The 19,390-nt window shown below is 46.4% G+C and overlaps 1 protein-coding gene across 1 annotated transcript in view; it reads right to left on the bottom strand.

Moving 5' to 3' along the window:
* The window catches only part of stxbp5a (syntaxin binding protein 5a (tomosyn)), a gene marked incomplete at its 5' end in the record, with an annotated part of 92,532 nt that overhangs the window by 53,014 nt on the left and 20,128 nt on the right, over positions 1-19,390 (bottom strand). The window contains one exon of the mRNA XM_079753916.1: positions 2,141-2,222. Within this exon, the coding sequence (XP_079610042.1) occupies positions 2,141-2,222 (82 nt within the window). The remainder of the gene's footprint in view (positions 1-2,140; positions 2,223-19,390) is intronic.

The raw sequence follows: 19,390 nt of genomic DNA, 5'->3' as shown, positions 1-19,390 counted from the left end.
CCAATGTTATGAACATTAACAAGCTGCCTACACTTAATCTTATCCTCAAAACTTGGTGATTCTGGTAAAATATGCCTTTAGAATCCTTCTTTTTTCTAATTAAGGTAATCAATATAATGACATCAACATGTTTTTGGTCTTGAATCCTGGTCTTGATTCAAACTCGAGCTCCAATGACTCAATCTGGACATGACCGAGGCGGTCTTGATGCAGCACATATCAGGGTTCTGATGTGACAGCATCCTACCAGATGTTGGATGCATGGATGAGCCTACCACACCTGGTGGTAAAATAGGGCTCCTTTGTAGGGTTTGAACACTTCACATTGAATAGGGCTACAGCCACATAAGAAACAGCTACCAGTTTAGTAATGTGTCAGTGCGGGTAGCTAACATGTAACCCCCCCAGCCATTGTGTTTCGAAGTTGAAGGTTGCGTTGCAGCGGTGGTTATGGATCAGCTCCTGTGTGCACTGTGCACTGACCCGTGCCTGAGTGTCTTTGGCTGAGTGTGTGTCTGTGTGTGTCTATGAACATTTCCCTTCAATGAGAAGAGAGAGCACTGAGGTTAGTTAATTACCTGAATGTGTCTGTGGCTTCTTATGTGTGTGCTTGAGTGTGTGTGTGTGTGTGTGTGTGGGTGCGTGTGAGTTCTATGAGAGAACCAACTGAGCGTATCCAACACCTCTGTGCATGCAGTGACAGTTACTGCTGAGGGTGCTCTTCTATGGGGCTATTTCATGTTATACCATTAGGATTGTGTGTGTGTGTGTGTGTGTGTGTGTGTGTGTGTGTGTGTGTGTGTGTGTGTGTGCGTGTGTGTGTGTGTGCACATGTGTTTGTTTGTTTGTGTGTGTGTGTAGCTGTATGAATATTTGTAGGTGTGTATGTCTGTAGCTGTATGCACCTGTGTGTGTGTGTGTGTGTGTGTGTGAGTGTGTGTGTGTGGCTGTTTGCACGTGGGTGTGTGTGTATGTGTGTGTGTGAAGCTTTGTATACATTGTTTGTGTATTTGTTGAGCTGTATGCAATCGTGTCTGTGTGTGTATGTGTGTGTGTGTAGCTGTATGTACGTGTGTGTGTGTGTGTGGCTGTTTGCTCATATGTGTGTGTGAATCTTTATGAACATGTGTTAAAGTAGGTATGTGTATGTGTTAAGCTGTATGCAAGTGTGTTTGTGTGTGTTGCTGTAGGCATGTGTGTGTGTGTGTGTGTGTGTGTGTGTGGCTGTATGCACATGTGTCTGTATGCAGGTGTGTGTGTGTGTGTGCATGTGTGTGTGTGTGTGGCTGAGTGCAGGAGATAGGCAAGTAATTAAGGCTGTAATCTCCAGGGCGACCGTGGCCCCCTTGTGCTCCACAAGTCCCGCGAGCCCCCCTGGGGTGTCTGTTTGAATAATACCAGTATTTATAATACCCAGTACTTATTCATACCAGAATACCCAGTAGGTGTTCATAATACCCAGTAGGCCCATTCATAATACTGGAATGCATCATACTTTCAATGGCAAGAGCCTTTTTATCTTCCTGCATTGTATTTTTGTCCTTTTATGCCATCTTTTTTCATGGGAGGTGGGGGTTACCAATACCTTTTATTATTTGTTTAATATGTTAATCTGATTTTTAATCTGTCATTTTCTAACCCTAACCCCTAACCCCAACCCTTTCTTTGATCGTGAAAAGCACTTTGTAAGACACAATTTCAAAGGTGCTTTATGAATAAAGTTTATTTTGATTATTATTATCATTATTAAAACAGTATTCATGACCTTCTGCTTTGCTCGTTGAGAACAACGGTAAATACTGGAGAGAATCAATGCAAAAACTAAAATATGTTTTGAAATAATAATGGTGTGAATCCCAAAAATAACTGTTTTTATAAGTAACTTGACGTAAGCGATGCTAAGTTGAAGGCAGGGTGAATATTTAAATGAGTTCCCACCAAAGTGAGTCATCCCCTTTAAAAAACATTTCTTTCTGGCGGTTTCACGGGCTCCCAGTTTTAACTACTTTCTGGATTCCTGACATTGATCTTACCGTTTCAAAAAAAAGAAAAAAAACACCTTACTGAGGCATTATATCCCTGTGCTGACGCCACCATTTCTTTCATCTTTGCTCGTTGCATCGCTGCCACGGTGACCTACCTCATTGATGAGGAACTGCATCTGGATGACGGCGGCTCCGCTCTCATGCTGACAGTAACACTCCACACCTGGCCGGCCGAACCTGAGCGACATGCTTCGTCAAGGAACGTACCAAGTGGAGGAGGAACAGGGGGCAGGGCGGGTTGCAAACATTTTTTCATACATACAGCATTTTTTTGAAAGGGGTCGGGAGGTGAAAGGTCATAAGCAACCCTGTACGTATGTGGGAAAGGTAATGACATCATGTTTCCCATTGGGCCTGGCATGCTACGAGCTGAGCTACCACATGCCTGGCGCTCCGGCTTCCTGTGAGAAGACCCTGCTGTAGTTTAATGCACGAGAGAGCGACAATGAATAAGACAAAGTGAAATTCAAGAATAGGGCTTTCTAAATGGTTACTTTGACATGGAGTAGCCGTCCAAACAGATAGAAACAAACCAATGAAACCCAGGAACATAATGGATTCTATAGATGCATTGCAGTTATGTTTAGACATGAATATATTGATAGATAGGATAGATTGATAGATAGATGGATAGATGGATGGATAGATTGATAGGATATATAGGTTAGATAGGATAGAATGGTGAGAGGGATAGATGGTTAGATTGCTAGCTAGACAGAGAGCTTAGATAGATAGATAGATAGATAGATAGATAGAGAGATAGAAAGATAGAAAGATAGATAGATAGATAGATAGATAGATAGATAGATAGATAGATAGATAGAGAGATAGAGAGATAGAGAGATAGAGAGATAGATAGATAGATAGATAGATAGATAGATAGATAGATAGACGGATGGATGGATGGATAGGTGGATAGATATATAGGTAGATAGATAGATAGGTAGATAGATAATCAAGTCCTCTCCTAGACACACAGAAGAGGAGAGAGGAGATGAGAAGTGAAAGAGAAAGAGAATTTACAGTGTGACAGAGAGGGAGAGAGGGAGAGACTAGAGACAAAGAGACAGAGACAGAAAAAGAGGGAGACTACAGACAGTGGGATACGGGACAGTGTGGGGTTGATGGATGGAGGCTGAAGGTAGAGAGAAGGAGGGGAGCCGGGGAGGGGTGTGGGGGTGAAGACGATGGTCTGCCTTCATCGGGCAGGATGAGTGAATGACTGAGCTTTGGTGATTACATCCATTCATTACGGCCGTAACTCTCTCCGGCCGCGGTGGAAGTGTCAGGGGGGGGCGTTGGTTCGCAGGGCGCGATGCAAAGAGGCGTAACACCCCCCCAGGGCGGTGCAATTGCTCATCATTAGTGCACGTGTGTGTGTGCATGCATTCATCCGTATGACTGAGGGTGTGCGTTTGTTTGCGTGCGTGTGTGTGTGTGTGTGCGGAGGTTTCGTCCGTGCGTGTGAGTGAGCGCGTGTGTCTGTGTGTGTGTGTGTGTGTGTGTGTGTGTGTGTGTGTGTGTGTGTGTGTGTGCGTGTGCGTGTGTGTGACCGTGTTTTTAGTGTGTGTGGTCACTAGTATACATAAGCCACAGTGACAGGCAGCTAGGTGGCAGAGTGAGGTCGACACAGCAGGGCTGTTCTATACAGAATGATGCCAAAGGACTGGTAGACAGTGCCCCCCCCCCCCCCCCGCTACAGAGCGTCCTCCACACCATCCCTTGTATTGCGGAACACGGCTTGGTCTCTTGACATAGAGGGGCTTCGAAGAGACATACCGACATACCGGATGGCTTGGAAAGACAGAGAACGAGAGAGAGAGTGAGAGAGAGGAAGAGAGAGAGAGTGAGAGGGAGAGCAAGAGAGAGAGAGAAAGAGAGAGAACGAGAGAGAGAGAGAATCCTAACAACAATGAGAAAAAGGCAGCAAAATAAACGGAGAGAAATAAGTCGAGAACCCCTGCAGGGCTTAAAGAAGGACGGTTTGATGGTTTGATCCCAAGCAAGCCGCTGTAAATGACTTAATTGAGAACAGTGTCTGGAGGTTGCCTGGCAACCACATATTTTAAGGCTCCTTGCAAAGAAGCAGAAAAGGGATTTGAAGTTGTCTGTTAGCCTTCCTCGCGAAGGCAACAACACACTAGGCCCCCACCAGCCCTGGCTTGCGGATTGACACTGCCGACTGCAACAGGGACGCTTTCCCAGAAAACAAACTGAAAGCAGCACGCAGTGAGCGGCGGATAGCGGCTCCGCCAGCGCTCTCCCTTTAAGGGAACAGTTGTCTTCATAATTATCGTATAAATGCAGCCGTCCTCAGCGTGGCCTGCACATTAAGGCCGAGTCGAAATGAAGCTTCATCCGAGTCCCACAGGAGCAACTCATTAACAAACAGGTAAACTGCAACAGGAACAGGAAATTAGCCTGCAAATCAAATTCATCCTGAACTTGCAGTTCCACCTCTCTTTCGCTCCCTCATTTACATGTATTAGCGAGGAACTAGTGAGCAGTGGGCTGGGGGGGGGAACAGGATGGTGTCGCAAACCAGAGGGTCACCGTTCATTCTTGGAATGGCTCCTACATGACTAAGCATTAAGATGTCACAGATGAAGACATCTCCCCCTAACTGCATTCGATGCAAACAGGTCATCCCCACGCATGGCTGACATCACCACCCGCGGGTGTGTTTGCATGCATGTGTGCGTGTGTGTGTGTGAGTGTGTGTCTGCAGGGGTATGTGTCTGTGTGTGTGAGGTTTGTTTGTGTTGGCACATGTGAGCATTTCATTTTGAGGTGCTCTTAGAGGACACCGAGGTCAGAAAAGCGAGACGGGAACGCAATCCGAAAACCGTGATGAAGACGCCGGACGACATCGCCTGGAGGAACTTCCACCAAACGGTCACTTCCAGAGTGGACCCCGAGTGTTTCGGCCCGAATCCGTGGACAGAGTGACCACAGGCAGAGAGGGCTTCTCTTTAGCCAGTTGAAAAATAACAGGCAGTGAGTCAGTGAGTGAGCGAGTGAGTGAGTGAGTGAGTGTATGAGCCCTATCTTTAGCCTGTGAAAGGTGGTGTTGTGCATGTAGATGAGACGGACGGAGGATGTGAGCGTTGGCAGGAGAAAGAGAAGGCCAGAAAGGTTGTGCGGTCCAGTCTTGTCGAGTCCAATGAAACTTTTCTTGTGCTATTTTGGAAAGTAACGTCCAGAAAGGAGACTTTCATATGACTTTATCCGTTTTATTTTCGTGCCGCAGGCGACGGTTCTTGACAAACAAAAATGACTCATTGGCTGTCAGAGGGAGGGAGGCTGGCAGAGAAAAACTTGACATTCGTCCACGGATAAAAAGATGGGGGAGGTTTAAAGGGAAATTCGCTCAGCAAATATAATTCTCATTGAGCAAAAGTGAGGATTCATTAGAAGTCTCCTTTTTGTGCATCTAAGTGGTCATAAAACAGAGTTCAGAGCCATATCCCTGGAGCAACTACTTAGAACAGAGATAGTTCAGAGACATCAAAGGCTCGTCGAAAATACATTCTATATTAGTGAAGGGTGTATGTTTACCACCTGTTTGTTGGTTGGACTCTTTCTCTGTCTCTCTCTCTCTCTTCCCCCCCTCTGTTTCCATATCTTTCTCTCGCTCCCCGTTTCCATATCAGCCTCTCTCTCTCTCTCTCTCTGAGTGAGTGAGCCCTATCTGTAGCCTGTGCAAGGTGGTGTGGTATGCAAGTAGATGGGTAGATGGCAAAGCGGATAGAGAGGGCAAGAAGGAGTGGGTGGGGTGGGGGGAGGGAGAGATGGTGTGGGGTGTTAAATCCATTGGCTGGGACGAGGGACCACAGTGAGAGAATGGTGTGTCAGTCGGGGAGGCTGCCAGCGCTAAGCTAGTCGATGCCCGGCTAGCTTAGAGCTGGCATGACGTCAAGCCCGTCGTACATCAACCGGGGAGGGGGCTGGTGGTGGACTCACTGCGTCCCCCACAACCCGGACGGAAGACAAGCAAGGGAGGGAGGCAGGGACTGATAGTAGGAGAAGGGAGAGAGAGAGAGAGAGAGAGAGAGAGAGAGAGAGAGAGAAACAGAGAGGAGAGAGAGAGAAACAGAGAGGGAGAGAGAGAGAGAGAGAGAGAGAGAGAGAGAGAGAGAGGAAGACAGAGAGCGAGAGAGAGGGAAAGAAAAGATCTGAGGATCAGAATGAGAACAAAAAGGAGGAAATAGACACTGGGGGTGGATTTTAGATATGTCCCAATGTGAGCATATTCTCACATTACCATGAGGACATCACATAGATATTATTCTATGTATTTGTCATCATTATTTCATACCTCTGACAATGCCATCGACACTCTGTTCCCAAAACCGAGCACAAATCCGCCTGAACTCGAAGCCTACCGCAGAGATAGGAACCGCCAATTCAGGACAAACCACCCTCGCCCAGAGAACGCTAGCCGGCTGTGTGCCTAACTATTCATCATCTCCTGTCTGCAAAGGAAAAACATTCCTCCTTTTCTCAAATCTCCTCTTTAGCTCTAGTGATTCATCTTTGGACGCTGCGGGCAAACTCATCCCAGGCCTCTCCATCCTTACACGTTCCCGTCTTTCCGCTCGGATTGTGCCGGGGTCTCCCACTGCTTAATAACATTGGGTTGCCAGGGCCGCTCTGGCTCCATACAGCTGTAGAGGCTTGCGGCAATACAAGTATCCCAGCATCCAGCCTGCGAGCCATTGACCTACTCTGGTCAGGCGGCTTCGGAAGAAATCACCACTGCTGCAGCCGCCCCGAAAAAAAACTCTGCTCTCTATTTTTTGCCGTGTTTGTGAAATTGTGACATATTCCCTGGGCAGCTGCAGAACTGACCCTGGTTCCTCGGACATCCATCTGCCTGGAAGTGGACAGTTGGGTGGGGAGTGTGGGTTTCCTCTGGGTTCCACAGCCACCTCCGAAGACATGCAGTCTAAGCTAATTACAGGCTAAGTACCCAAAGGTATGAACGTGTGTGTGTCTGTGTCTGTGTGAGCACGTATATTTGTGTATGTGAACATATGTGTGTGTGTGTGTGTGTGCTTGCGTATGTGTGTGTTTGTATGTGTCTATGAATGGTTGTGTGTTTGCACGGGCACAGACAAATAGACAGACGGATGCAAGGGCTATACCCTGCGTATATCTGTGTTGCCGTGCTGAGATGTAGCTTGCTGGTTCATCACTGCATGCAATGCTGAGAGATGCATATATTTTGGTGGCAGGCTTGAGGATATTATCCGGCACTAGCGCCTTCCAATTATATGTTTACATGATGATACAGTCTCGAAACAGTGTTCAGAAAACTGCTTTTTTCCTCGGGTCAGGAAACTCATCAAAATGTTTCCCATCATGCAATGTTTACCATGGACCAGGACAACTCCATACTATTGTTATTAACCTTTCATGTAAAGAAAGGTTAATTTCTCTGTACGCCCTGGTGTAACAGTGGCCATCAGGTAGCGGCGGAAAAGGAAAATAATTAAATGCTTTGCAAAAGGTCCCTCGCTGTCGCCTCGTCGCATAGCAACTACAAGAACAATGACTCGTCCCAAAACAACATGCAGCTGTTTTCAGAAAGTGCGAGCAGGGGAAGCAGAAAAAAGGGGAGGCACACAAAGGTCCCTGGCCCTCTGAGCCTTACAGATGTCGACCAAGTCGTCCTGAAGGGCTGCTCCATTATTTATCTTCATTTGTTTTTGTCACCTCTTTTCCACCTCCAGCAACGGTAGCAATCTGGCAGCCACCGCGACATATGTCAACGTCTGAGAGGCACAGGAAATCTATGAGGGACACCTTTCCTTGTGAGTCAAAATGACAAACTCAAAGCGTTGGCACAGGCTAGGGCGCACCTACCAATACACACACGCACGCACACACAGACACATTTCCCAGCGCCCAAACACACCCACACACACAATACCTCAAGGCTACGACAGCCTAGCAGGAGTTTGTGATTTATTTGCGCAATACACCTCGCATAAATAATCCCCGCTCAACACATTTGATTTATTACGCAACCAAACAATTAAACTATGTCAGGACCGCGTTCCCTGCTGCCTCAGCTTATGCCACCTCACCTTGAAAGACAGGACAATAGAACAAGACGCACACATTTTCCACCCCTTCGTTCTCGACACACACACACCTACACATTTTACAACCACCCCCCACTCCCGTGACAGACACACAAGCACATGCACATACTCACACACCCACACATTCATCTACACGCACAACCACACACAAGCATTCCCAGAAAATCACATTATAACCACTATGCTTCCATGGCTTCGATTCATCTGGATTACCTCATGGCCATGAGGTAAACAGTCCAACATTGCAGTAATCTCCATTCTCAATAAAAAAAAAAAACCTGTCCCTGTCGTTCTCAACGGGGGAAGGGAGACGCATGAGGGAAAGGTGTGGGGGACAAATGTCTCTGGCTGTGTTAAATTACACATTGATGTCTTTGTGTACAAAATAAATATAACCCGTCCATCCACAGTGGGGTCACCAGCGGTCTCCACATCCACGTTTCACGTTTCGCGATTGCATTACACATTATGCGTTGTCGTTTCCAATAACAAACGCTCTGCCCGCCGATCTGCAACAACAAAGCCTCCATAGTAGCGCCCGGGCCCAGAGACACAAGCAGACGGGCCCTCCGCCCCTCATTCGATCCTGCCCGTGTGCTAAATGAAATTCTAATTAAAGCAATCAACAATTCATTGCATGAACGGTCCACCATTAGGGATTAGCGCTCGCTCTATTTTTTTAATTAGGTGACTACTGCCATCGCCGCTCCGTTTTAAGTGCGGCCGTCAGTCTGAATGGCGGCCGCGCTCTGGTACACACCGGTACAAGAGTGCACGTCAGTCTCTGCCGCCGCCACTGTTATTCATGAGGCTGTTGGTGAGGAGCTAACGATTCCAGAGTTGTTGTTGCTGTTGTTGCTGTTGTTGTTGCTTTTAAAAGGAGTACATTTCAAGCCTTTGGTGTGTCATGGTTCCATTGTGACGGTAGGCCTCGCAGATTGAACTAATTAGACGGCGTGGCAAAGTGATCCTCAATGCCGATTGGACTGATCGAGAGTCAACGAGGTATAATGAGGAACGCCAGCAACTCTTTTTTTTTCGTCTCATGCAAATACGCTCCAATTTGATTTTAAATGCCCACAGCTGTGGTGCCAAGCGCACAATGAATGCAGCCCGCGTTCAAACACGTCGTTGATGCTCGGTCCTTGCCAGCAGATCTCCACTCCCCTAATTCTTTTGGTTGGGGCCGGGGGCTGGGATTGCGTCAGCGTTCCATCGCCTAGGGGGTGGGGGGGCTCGTCTGGAACAAAAGACTAGCGGGACAAGACCCGACGCGGCGAGCACAATGGGACACATTTCCTGGCCATTAAAATCCCGAATACCCCCTATTAAAATAAAAAGTTACATTTGGTCTCAAATTGGACAGGGTTGGCGCCAGACGTTTACCATAGGGCACGGGGAGACAGCGGCCCGAAACCACCCGTCACCATGAGTCCCCCCTCGCCCCCCCACCCGTCGCTGTAGGGAGGGGGGGAGGCGGTGGGTTTTTGCCGGTGGCTGGCGGCAGGCCAGACCTGCCGTACTTGTGGAGAGTTGCAGACCTAATAACAGCCGGCGTTGTCTAATTTTAGCCGGACTGGCCCGGCGGCTAGGCTGCGGCTCCATAATGACCACTAAAGGGGGGTGGGGGGTGGGGTTGTGGGGTGTTGGAGAAGGAAGGACGGAGGAGGGTGGAGAGAGGAAGTTAACGGCAAAACAGGGAAACAAACACATTGAAGAGGTTGGACGTGAGGGCTCTCTCCGCATCGGGGAGGAGGAATGGTAGGGAGAGAGAGAGAGAGAGAGAGAGATAGAGAATGGCGTATAGAGAAAAAGAGATGGGGGTATACTAGGATGAGGGGAAAAAAGAGGCATCAGCAAAAATGCTCGTGGCCAAAGCCTTTCAGCAAGTGAGCTTGTGGTGGTGCAGAGGGAGCGCATGAATGCCTGAAAGAAAAGAGAGGGAGAGAGAGAGACACAGAGAGAGAGAGAGAGAATGGTGTATAGCTAAAGATAAAACAAAAAGAGAGAAGAGCAGGAGGGAGAACACAGTTCGACACAACAAAGAGTGTTTTTGAACAGGGGCTGAGGGACGAAGGGAGAGGGTGCAGCCAAATGCAGGAATAGGAATGTATATATATATATATATATATGTATATATATATATACACTGTATAGTAGGTATAAATATATACGTTCTATGAACTTGAATTTGATCAACAATAATAATCTGTAGGTATGTATATATGTATATATATATATATATACATATATACATTAGATATAGATAGGTACAATGTTCATTGTTTCAAATCCCCAAAAATATATATGCATTTAAAGGGTGTGTGAACTAGTAATGGAAACGAAAACAAACGGATAATAATAATGAATAGTAATAATCACACACATACAACCCCCCCCCCCCCAACGACACACACACACACACATGCACACACACGCAGAAGTTCAGCTCCAAGTGAACTTCTGTCCAAGTGCTAGGACAGCCCCCCGGCGTCTGTCTCCGCCCCCCCCCACAGCTTGGCCAATTAGGGTATCGACGGAGAAACAAGTCGAACATCACGGTGCCACGCTGGCGTTCATCGGATCTGCTGGATCTCCCAGATCCACTGAGCTGGTGGAGCGGGGGCCCACAGCGGGTTGGGGAGAGATTCAACTGCCTTTGCCTTCCCCTCCACCACCCCTCCACCCCAACAACACACACACCACCCACCCCCTGGAACCGCATTATGTCTGTGAGTGTGAGTGTGAGTTGGCCTGTGTCGCGCTGCGCTCCAATCCCTGAAGGGGCAACACAGGTACATTGAGTTAATGGTCCTCTGAGGGGACACACACACACACACACACACACACACACCCACGCACACACACACACAGACACAGACACACACATACACACACCCACACACACACACACAGACACAGACACAGACACAGACACACACACACATACACACACAGACACAGACACACACACACACACACAAACAAACACACACACTCAACCGCAAACACACACACACACACAAAGAACAGACACACACATTTCTAAGTACATACACATACATAATATATACATACACGTCTACATAACTAGATACTATGTATTAATATACTATTCATAAAAAATCGATTCAAAATGTGTTGTGCAGGTCTATCAGCCTGGGGTGTGTTGTTCTGCCATACTGGCAGATTACCCTGCATGAGACAATGATGTGATTGTGTATTAGTGGGAACATCCCACTGTTAGTGTCTGAACACATAATCAACGGCTTCTCTGTGCGACCTTAACATAATTGAGGAAACTAGGTCTATCTCTCAATATGTCATTTGTATTTTGGCGTTGAGATTATATAAGTAATCCTATTTGATTATTCTCAAACTTAAATTGAATGGTCATACACAATAAGGTCAACCCCATTTAATAACATGACATTAACATAACGTACATGACCTCCCATATGAATAACATCGCGAACACAACCCATAACCCATGGACTTTAGAGTATGGAATTGACACACGAAATTCCTTCAGCCATTATAAAGTATACTACCACCGTACTTTATATTAGGTTGTGAATGGGCCCACTGTGTCTCTAGCTGATCAGAAGCAAATCACTGCCCTACACAAACACACGCAATCATCTGCCATCTGATCTCCCAGTGTTCAATAGGCCCCCTCTAAAAACAACCAGGACAGCAAACAAGCATCACACAACGGAGTAATCCATAGTACAGCAGCGGGGGTACAGCGCCGCGGAGCGCAAACAACGGAGGTATCTAATGTCAACGAGGTTCGGACGTGCGGCGCAAGCAGAACCCTCCCTCCGCTCTCCGTCTCCGACACTGGATCAATTTCACTTTGTTAACATAATGTACTAGAATGATCCGCCGCAGTTATCCCATGTGATGAGAGAGGGTGGGAGGAGACGGACAGAGCGAGGGAAGGGATTAAGAGGGCATATTACAGAGCGAGACTAGAGCCTCATACATCTGGGTGGCAACGCCCACAAGGGATGTCACTATAGGGTTGGTTTTACAATGTGAAGGCTGATCTACATCACTGGTGGTCAAATATGGGCCCCTCTAAGGCTAAAATGATGCGCGCATGTATGTGTGTATGTGTGTATGTATGTATGTATGTATGTATGTATGTATGTATGTATGTATGTATGTATGCATGCATGCATGTATGTATGCATGTATGCATGTATGCATGTATGCATGTATGTATGTATGTATGTATGTGTGTATGTATGTATGTATGTATTTATGTATATGTATACTGTTACAATGTTTCAGAATAGAAAAGGAGCAGCACCCACACACACACACACCCACACCCACACACGCACGCACACAATGCGTGAGAGACAGAGAGAGCGGGCAAGACGGAGTGCAAGAGAACGAGAACAATATAGACAGGACAGACAAGCAGACAGACAAAAGGACAGAGAGACAGACAGTGAGACAGTCAGATGTAGAGAGATGTATAGAGTGGAGTGAGCAGGCTCAGGCCCTCCAGTGTCTGGGGAGACACTTCAGCACCACGGACAGTGCCAGAAGCTGAGGTAATTGCTGATCAATTATCCTCATTCCCCAGTACCCTGCTGTTACCACTATTCTCCTTTGTGTCCCGAGTCTAACTAAAAAACTTCCTTTAGTTTGGCACTCACCCCCCTCCCCCAAAACCCCTCCTTTATTTAATAAAACTCCTTTCTTAATCCCTTCAATTGGTGTGAAGGGTGACCTGACCGGGTAAGAACTGCGGCGATAGATAGACGGGTACAGAGAGATACATAGAAAAACAATACTTACTACGTGGTTTTAATGAATCCTCGGTTGTGATTGGTCTTTCACGACATTCAGCGATCTGCTATTTCTGAATAAATGATGCTGTGAATTTCAGACCATTGCTATGGGCACTATTTCAAACTGTCGAGTCACAGATTAAAAAAAACATTTTTTAATCAAGACAATCCTTATTTTTGTCATTATGCTCTGCGTCAAATTCTTGGTTTCGTTAGGAAGTAGCCATGTAATCAGCGGGATTATGAACAGCGAGCCGGGGCCTTATCGTGAAATAAAGCCCTTACATAACACATCTATTATGTTATGTTTGGCCTCGATACCGGCCATGGTGAAGGATATATTAGTAGAATTTGGCACAGTTCCTAAACCAGCGCGCCAGCACAGAGGATGGAGAGTCAAGGACACCTGGAGCGTCCGTAGGAGCCAGCCTAGCACTATCACTTTATCAACATCCTTATTGACTCCTCCAACAGCCAAGATTAACATCAAGCGCCCCGTGTGTGTGTGTGTGTGTGCGTGTGTGTGTGTGTGTGTGTGTGTGTGTGTGTGTGTGTGTGTGTGTGTGTGTGTGTGTGTGTGTGTGTGTGTGTGTGTGTGTGTGTGTGTGTGTATGTGTGTGTGTGTATGAGTGTGCGTGTGTCTGGTGTGTGTGTGTGTGTGTGTGTTTGTGTGTGCGTGCGGGCGTGCGTGGGTTTGTATGGTGTGTGTGTGTGTGTGTTTGTTTGTATGGTGTTTGTGTGAGTGTATGGTGGGTGTGTGTGTGTGTTTGTCTGGTGTGTGTGTGTGTGTGTGTGTGTGTGTGTGTGTGTGCGCGCGCGCATTTGTCGTGCGTGCGTGTCTGAGTATCTCCATTTGGCTGCGCTCACACAGAGGCTGAATACGGGAATTAAACAAAAGAGGGTTCAAATTAAACAATTAGCGAGAAGGTAGACATAAAGAAAGGCAAAAACGTACAACCTTTTGCAGGTTTATTTACAAGGCCGGCAAGAGTGAGGCTTGCTCTCTATCTCCCACTGTAAGCACGTCACTACTGCACTTTGCAGATCAGGGCACAATAGGTTGTTTCTGTGCCCTCCATGTGACACACCACACATGGTCTCGCTCTCGCACTCTCTCTCTCTCTCTCTTTCTGCATGTCTGGCTTTTGCTTACACACACACATACAGAGCATTAAGGGGGGTGTGGCTTCCGTCAGTGCATGGTGAGTCAACATTGGTTACATAACCGACTTGAGAATGGAGTGTAAAAAGAAAATTTGTACGTAGATACGCTGTATGTATAAATAAATAAATACATAAATATATTATATATATACAGTGGGGCAAAAAAGTATTTAGTCAGCCACCAATTGTGCAAGTTCTCCCACTTAAAAAGATGAGAGAGGCCTGTAATTTTCATCATAGGTATACCTCAGCTATGAGAGACAAAATGAAAAAGAAAAATCTAGAAAAGCACATTGTCTGATTTTTAAAGAATTTATTTGCAAATTATGGTGGAAAATAAGTATTTGGTCAATAACAAAAGGTCATCTCAATACTTTGTTACATGCCCTTTGTTGGCAATGACAGAGGTCAAACGTTTTCTGTAAGTCTTTACAAGGTTTTCACACACTGCTGCTGGTATTTTGGCCCATTCCTCCATGCAGATCTCCTCTAGAGCAATGATGTTTTTGGGCCTTCGCTGGGCAACACAGACTTTCAACTCCCTCCAAAGATTTTCTATGGGGTTGAGATCTGGAGACTGGCTAGGCCACTCCAGGACCTTGAAATGCTTCTTACGAAGCCACTCCTTCGTTGCCCGGGCGGTGTGTTTGGGGTCATTGTCATGCTGAAAGACCCAGCCACGTTTCATCTTCAGTGCCCTTGCTGATGGAAGGAGGTTTTCACTCAAAATCTCACGATACATGGCCCCATTCATTCTTTCCGTCACACGGATCAGACGTCCTGGTCCCTTGGCAGAAAAACAGCCCCAAAGCATGATGTTTCCACCCCCATGCTTCACTGTAGGTATGGTGTTCTTTGGATGCAACTCAGCATTCTTTCTCCTCCAAACACGACGAGTTGAGTTTTTACCAAAAAGTTATATTTTGGTTTCATCTGACCATATGACATTCTCCCAATCCTGTTCTGGATCATCCAAATGCTCTCAAACTTCAAACGGGCCCGGACATGCACTGGCTTTAGCAGGGGGACACGTCTGGCACTGCAGGATTTGAGTCCCTGGCGGCGTAGTGTGTTAGTGATGGTAGCCTTTGTTACTTTGGTCCCAGCTCTCTGGAGGTCATTCACTAGGTCCCCCCATGTGGTTCTGGGATTTTTGTTCACCGTTCTTGTGATCATTTTGACCCCACAGGATGAGATCTTGCGTGGAGCCCCAGATCGAGGGAGATTATCAGTGGTCTTGTATGTATTCCATTTCCTAATAATTGCTCCCACAGTTGATTTCTTCACACCAAGCTGCTTACCTATTGCAGATTCAGACTTCCCAGGCTGGTGCAGGTCTACAATTGTGTTTCTGGTGTCCTTTGACAGGACAGGTGTCTTTTATACTGATAAGGAGTTCAAACATGTGCCATTGATACAGGTAAACAGCCTCTTAAAGAAGAAGAAGTTACAGGTCTGTGACAGCCAGAAATCTTGCTGGTTTGTAGGTGACCAAATACTTATTTTCCACCATCATTTGCAAATAAATTCTTAAAAAATCAAACAATGTGATTTTCTGGATTTTTTTTTTCATTTTGTCTCTCATAGCTGAGGTTTACCTATGATGAAAATTACAGGCCTCTCTTGTCTTTTTAAGTGGGAGAACTTGCACAATTGGTGGCTGACTAAATACTTTTTTGCCCCACTGTATGTATATATATATATATACATATATATACATACATATATATACATACATATATATACATACATATATATATTTATATATTTATAGTTTCTTTGTGTTTTGTTTCATCTAGTCATAGCCTTATTCTTCTATTATATGACCCTTTGGGCTCGTCCCGCGTCTCTTCTCTCTGTCTCCCAATCCGTCTCCCTCTCTTTATGTATCAGTTGCATACACGTTGCTTTCTGTCTCCACAGTGAGTGAGTAGCAGATAAAACCACCAAATTAGTTACACAGAACGCCATTATAGAGGTGAGCTAAGCTAGCATACACGCCGATTTCTGCTTTTCAATAAGCAAAAACCTAGAAGGATCGGTTGGTGCATTTACAAAAAAAACGATGTTGGGCCGCCTTGGAACTTATAGTTTCAAATATGCTACTATATAGCACTCCATAAATTATGCACTTCCTATTCACATGGGTAGTGGTCTTGACTTAAAAAAACGACATATAGGCCCATGTCTTGGTTAATTTTCCACATTTAAGATTTCTCAAAAACACGACATTCTATACTCCCGATAACCTCAATTGCAAACCAAGACGTTTGATTTTTGGAAAGTAAATTAAAATTTTATCAATCAGAAATAAGAAGGCATATGGCTGGCACTGTATGCATAGAAATCAGTGAATCAACCCATAACATATGATCATTTTAATTAATTCTTGAGAGTGTGGAGTGTGTGTGTGTGCACAACGCTACATGCACACACGCTACGTGGGCGTGTTTGTGCTAGATTGCGTGCACACATGCATACAGCTAACACGCTGTGTGCGTTGTCGGAGACGGCAACGCAGAACACTCCGCCCTGCAGTCGTTGGACAAGGAAGGACAGTGCTTCGAGTCTTGGGTTTACTCGATGCAATCTGGTCCAGCTGTCTTCTGTCAGTGTGAGTTTGGCTCGCAGACAGCACAATACGCACCATCCCCAAGGCTGCCTTAATTAAGACAAGCACAAACCCAGAGGAATTCCTCCACTTAGTGAACACCACGGGTTGGTACGGCTTTGTTGTACGCTGTCGTTGATCGCAAAGTGTGATGATCGCGTGGATCTTCTACCGAGTTGGACAACATGTATGTGTCCAATTGTTGGTCCTCATACCTTTAATCCCCTGAAGTGTTTCTCATGTTGGTATGGTATTGTGTTTGTTGACACACACGCACGTTCCTGCCACATAATTCTACCTGTTTTGTCTTTTTTCGCCCCCTCTCTGTAGCATTTAAGACACAGAGACACGTGTGCAGACCGTACATCTGCATGCATCGTGAACCAAGGTCATTTAAAACAATTAGTACCAAAACAGCTAGATGAACGGCCTCAAAAGCAGTTAGAGATCTCGTTTCACGGTCTTATTGTATTATCTGCAATGAGTTTAGCATACTCATTGCAAACCAAAGTAAAAGACCAGTTCACTTTCCCCAGGAGGAGATCTAGGCCAGACCAATCCGTCTTATTAAAGGCAACACATGCGAAATGGCTGTCCGAGTCGTTAGCCAGCCTCTCCTAAAGGCTGTGTATCTGAGCTGAGTCAGGACGGGGTGAAATTACATGGCAAAAAAATACAATAAAAGGCAGGCTATAAATGGGGAGGCTCGACGGAGGGAACAAAGCCCATTTGTTGACGGGTGATAATCTGCATACAGGTGCACCGCCCCGCCCAGCCGACGCACGCAAACACCCTGGCGTGCTGAAAAACGCATGCGTGACTTTGTGTGCTCTGATTGCTACATGCACACACACACACACACACGCACACACGCACACACACGGATAAGCCTTAAAATGTGTTGACACACATTCGCAACACACTCACACAGATAAGCACACATGTAACAATAAAACACACTTAGACACAGGCACACACACACACACACACATACACAGATAAGCATACCCGCGCACACAAAATAAAACACATACGCACAGAAACAAACACACAGAAAGGAACAATGGCCGTAACCATTAAAAATGCATGGCACTGCAGCAACAGTTTCCGAAAATGAGGAGCGGGTTGACCCAGTTGCTGATCCTTAGACCAGGAGCTGCCTGCGTGGGCATCATGGAGAGAGAGAGGCAGGTGGGTCTCTGAAGGACATAAATCCACCAGGTAGACCGCCACTCATAATCCCAAGGAACCTACAGAGGATGTGATCATGTGCGCACCGTAAACACCCTTCAGAGCCCTTCTTGTTCTCCACCACCATCAATCTGCTGCTGCTGAAGGGGTTGACCCCACGCCCCCCCGCAATAGATCTACCCTCCTTTTGCCCCGTCGTCAGGCCCCCCAGGCAGGCAGTGTCCCATCAGGGTTAATACGGCCAGTGAACCGCCGATGCCGCCCCCCTCCCTCCCATCCCGGACCCCCCCCCCGGACCTCGTGTTTGTTATCGCCAATCATCGCCGCCCTGCCTCTAACAACGCCAGAGGAGCGCCCAGGTTGCCAAGCAGGCCCGAGCCAGGAAGAGAAATCTGGCCAATTGACAACCCCCCCCCCCCCCCCTCACCTTCCCTTCCCAATCGGTGTGACTTATTATAATAGGGCCATTGCTGGCACGGCAGCGGCCGCTGTGAGACTGCATCCCTCACTCTCAGCGTCCGGGGACCAGGGCTCCGCCAGAGGAAGAGACGCTAGCGGACTTGAGCAGACAAATGAGCCACGTCATCGCTAAAGTCCCAGGACCCCGAGTTCCCCCCTCATCAGCGCTTCTTCTGAGGGTGAGAGGTCCAGGTAGAGAGAGAGAGAGAGAGAGAGAGAGAGAGAGAGAGAGAGAGAGAGAGAGAGAGAGAGAGAGAGAGAGAGAGAGAGAGAGAGAGGAACAGAGAGAGAGAGAGAGAGAGACAGAAACAGAAACAGAGAGAGAGAGAGAGAGAGACAGAAACAGAGAGAGAGAGCGAGAGAGAGAGAGAGTGAGTGAGTGAGTGAGTGAGAGAGAGATCTCGGGAGTTAGCTTTGTCAGTTTTCTTAGATAGTTATCCTAGTTGGTTGTTCAACTAATAAAGGTACACAATATACAGGTATATATATATATATATATATATATATATATACACACAATATACCATGGGAGTCTGTGCAATCTAATGATGCGTCAAAATTATTATTGACTATTTCATTATTTCATCATTGCAAAAAAAAGGAGAGAAAAAGAGGTGCACTGGAGCCTAACAGCGACGTGCTGAGAACGAGAGCTCTTCTGTTTACGTTAGCCTACCTAGCCCAGCTGGCTATTAAAGCTGAATACTCACGACACAGCTTGCGGACAAGTGGAGTGTAATCAATCGATCAGAATAATTAAATAACGTCCATTATTAAAATAGGTAATTTGTGCCTGATGGCTTTTCCCAGGATTTAGCCTATCCTATCCTAACCACTGTTCATTCAGAGTTTGCTAAATCCCAGATGGAAACGCCACAGGCATCGATGGCAGGATCAAAGATATGTTCTGGGAAGCATCTCAGGTTGGGCACTGATCCATTTGGTTCATTTCGATCTCTGAGGGACCAAGAAACTAATTGTGGAAAATCGCCGTTTACAAAA

Source organism: Pollachius pollachius (assembly GCF_949987615.1).
Source record: "Pollachius pollachius genome assembly, chromosome: 16".
Taxonomy (NCBI): domain Eukaryota; kingdom Metazoa; phylum Chordata; class Actinopteri; order Gadiformes; family Gadidae; genus Pollachius; species Pollachius pollachius.
Note: the sequence above shows the minus strand (reverse complement) of the source record. Positions and strands in the feature narration are given on the sequence as shown.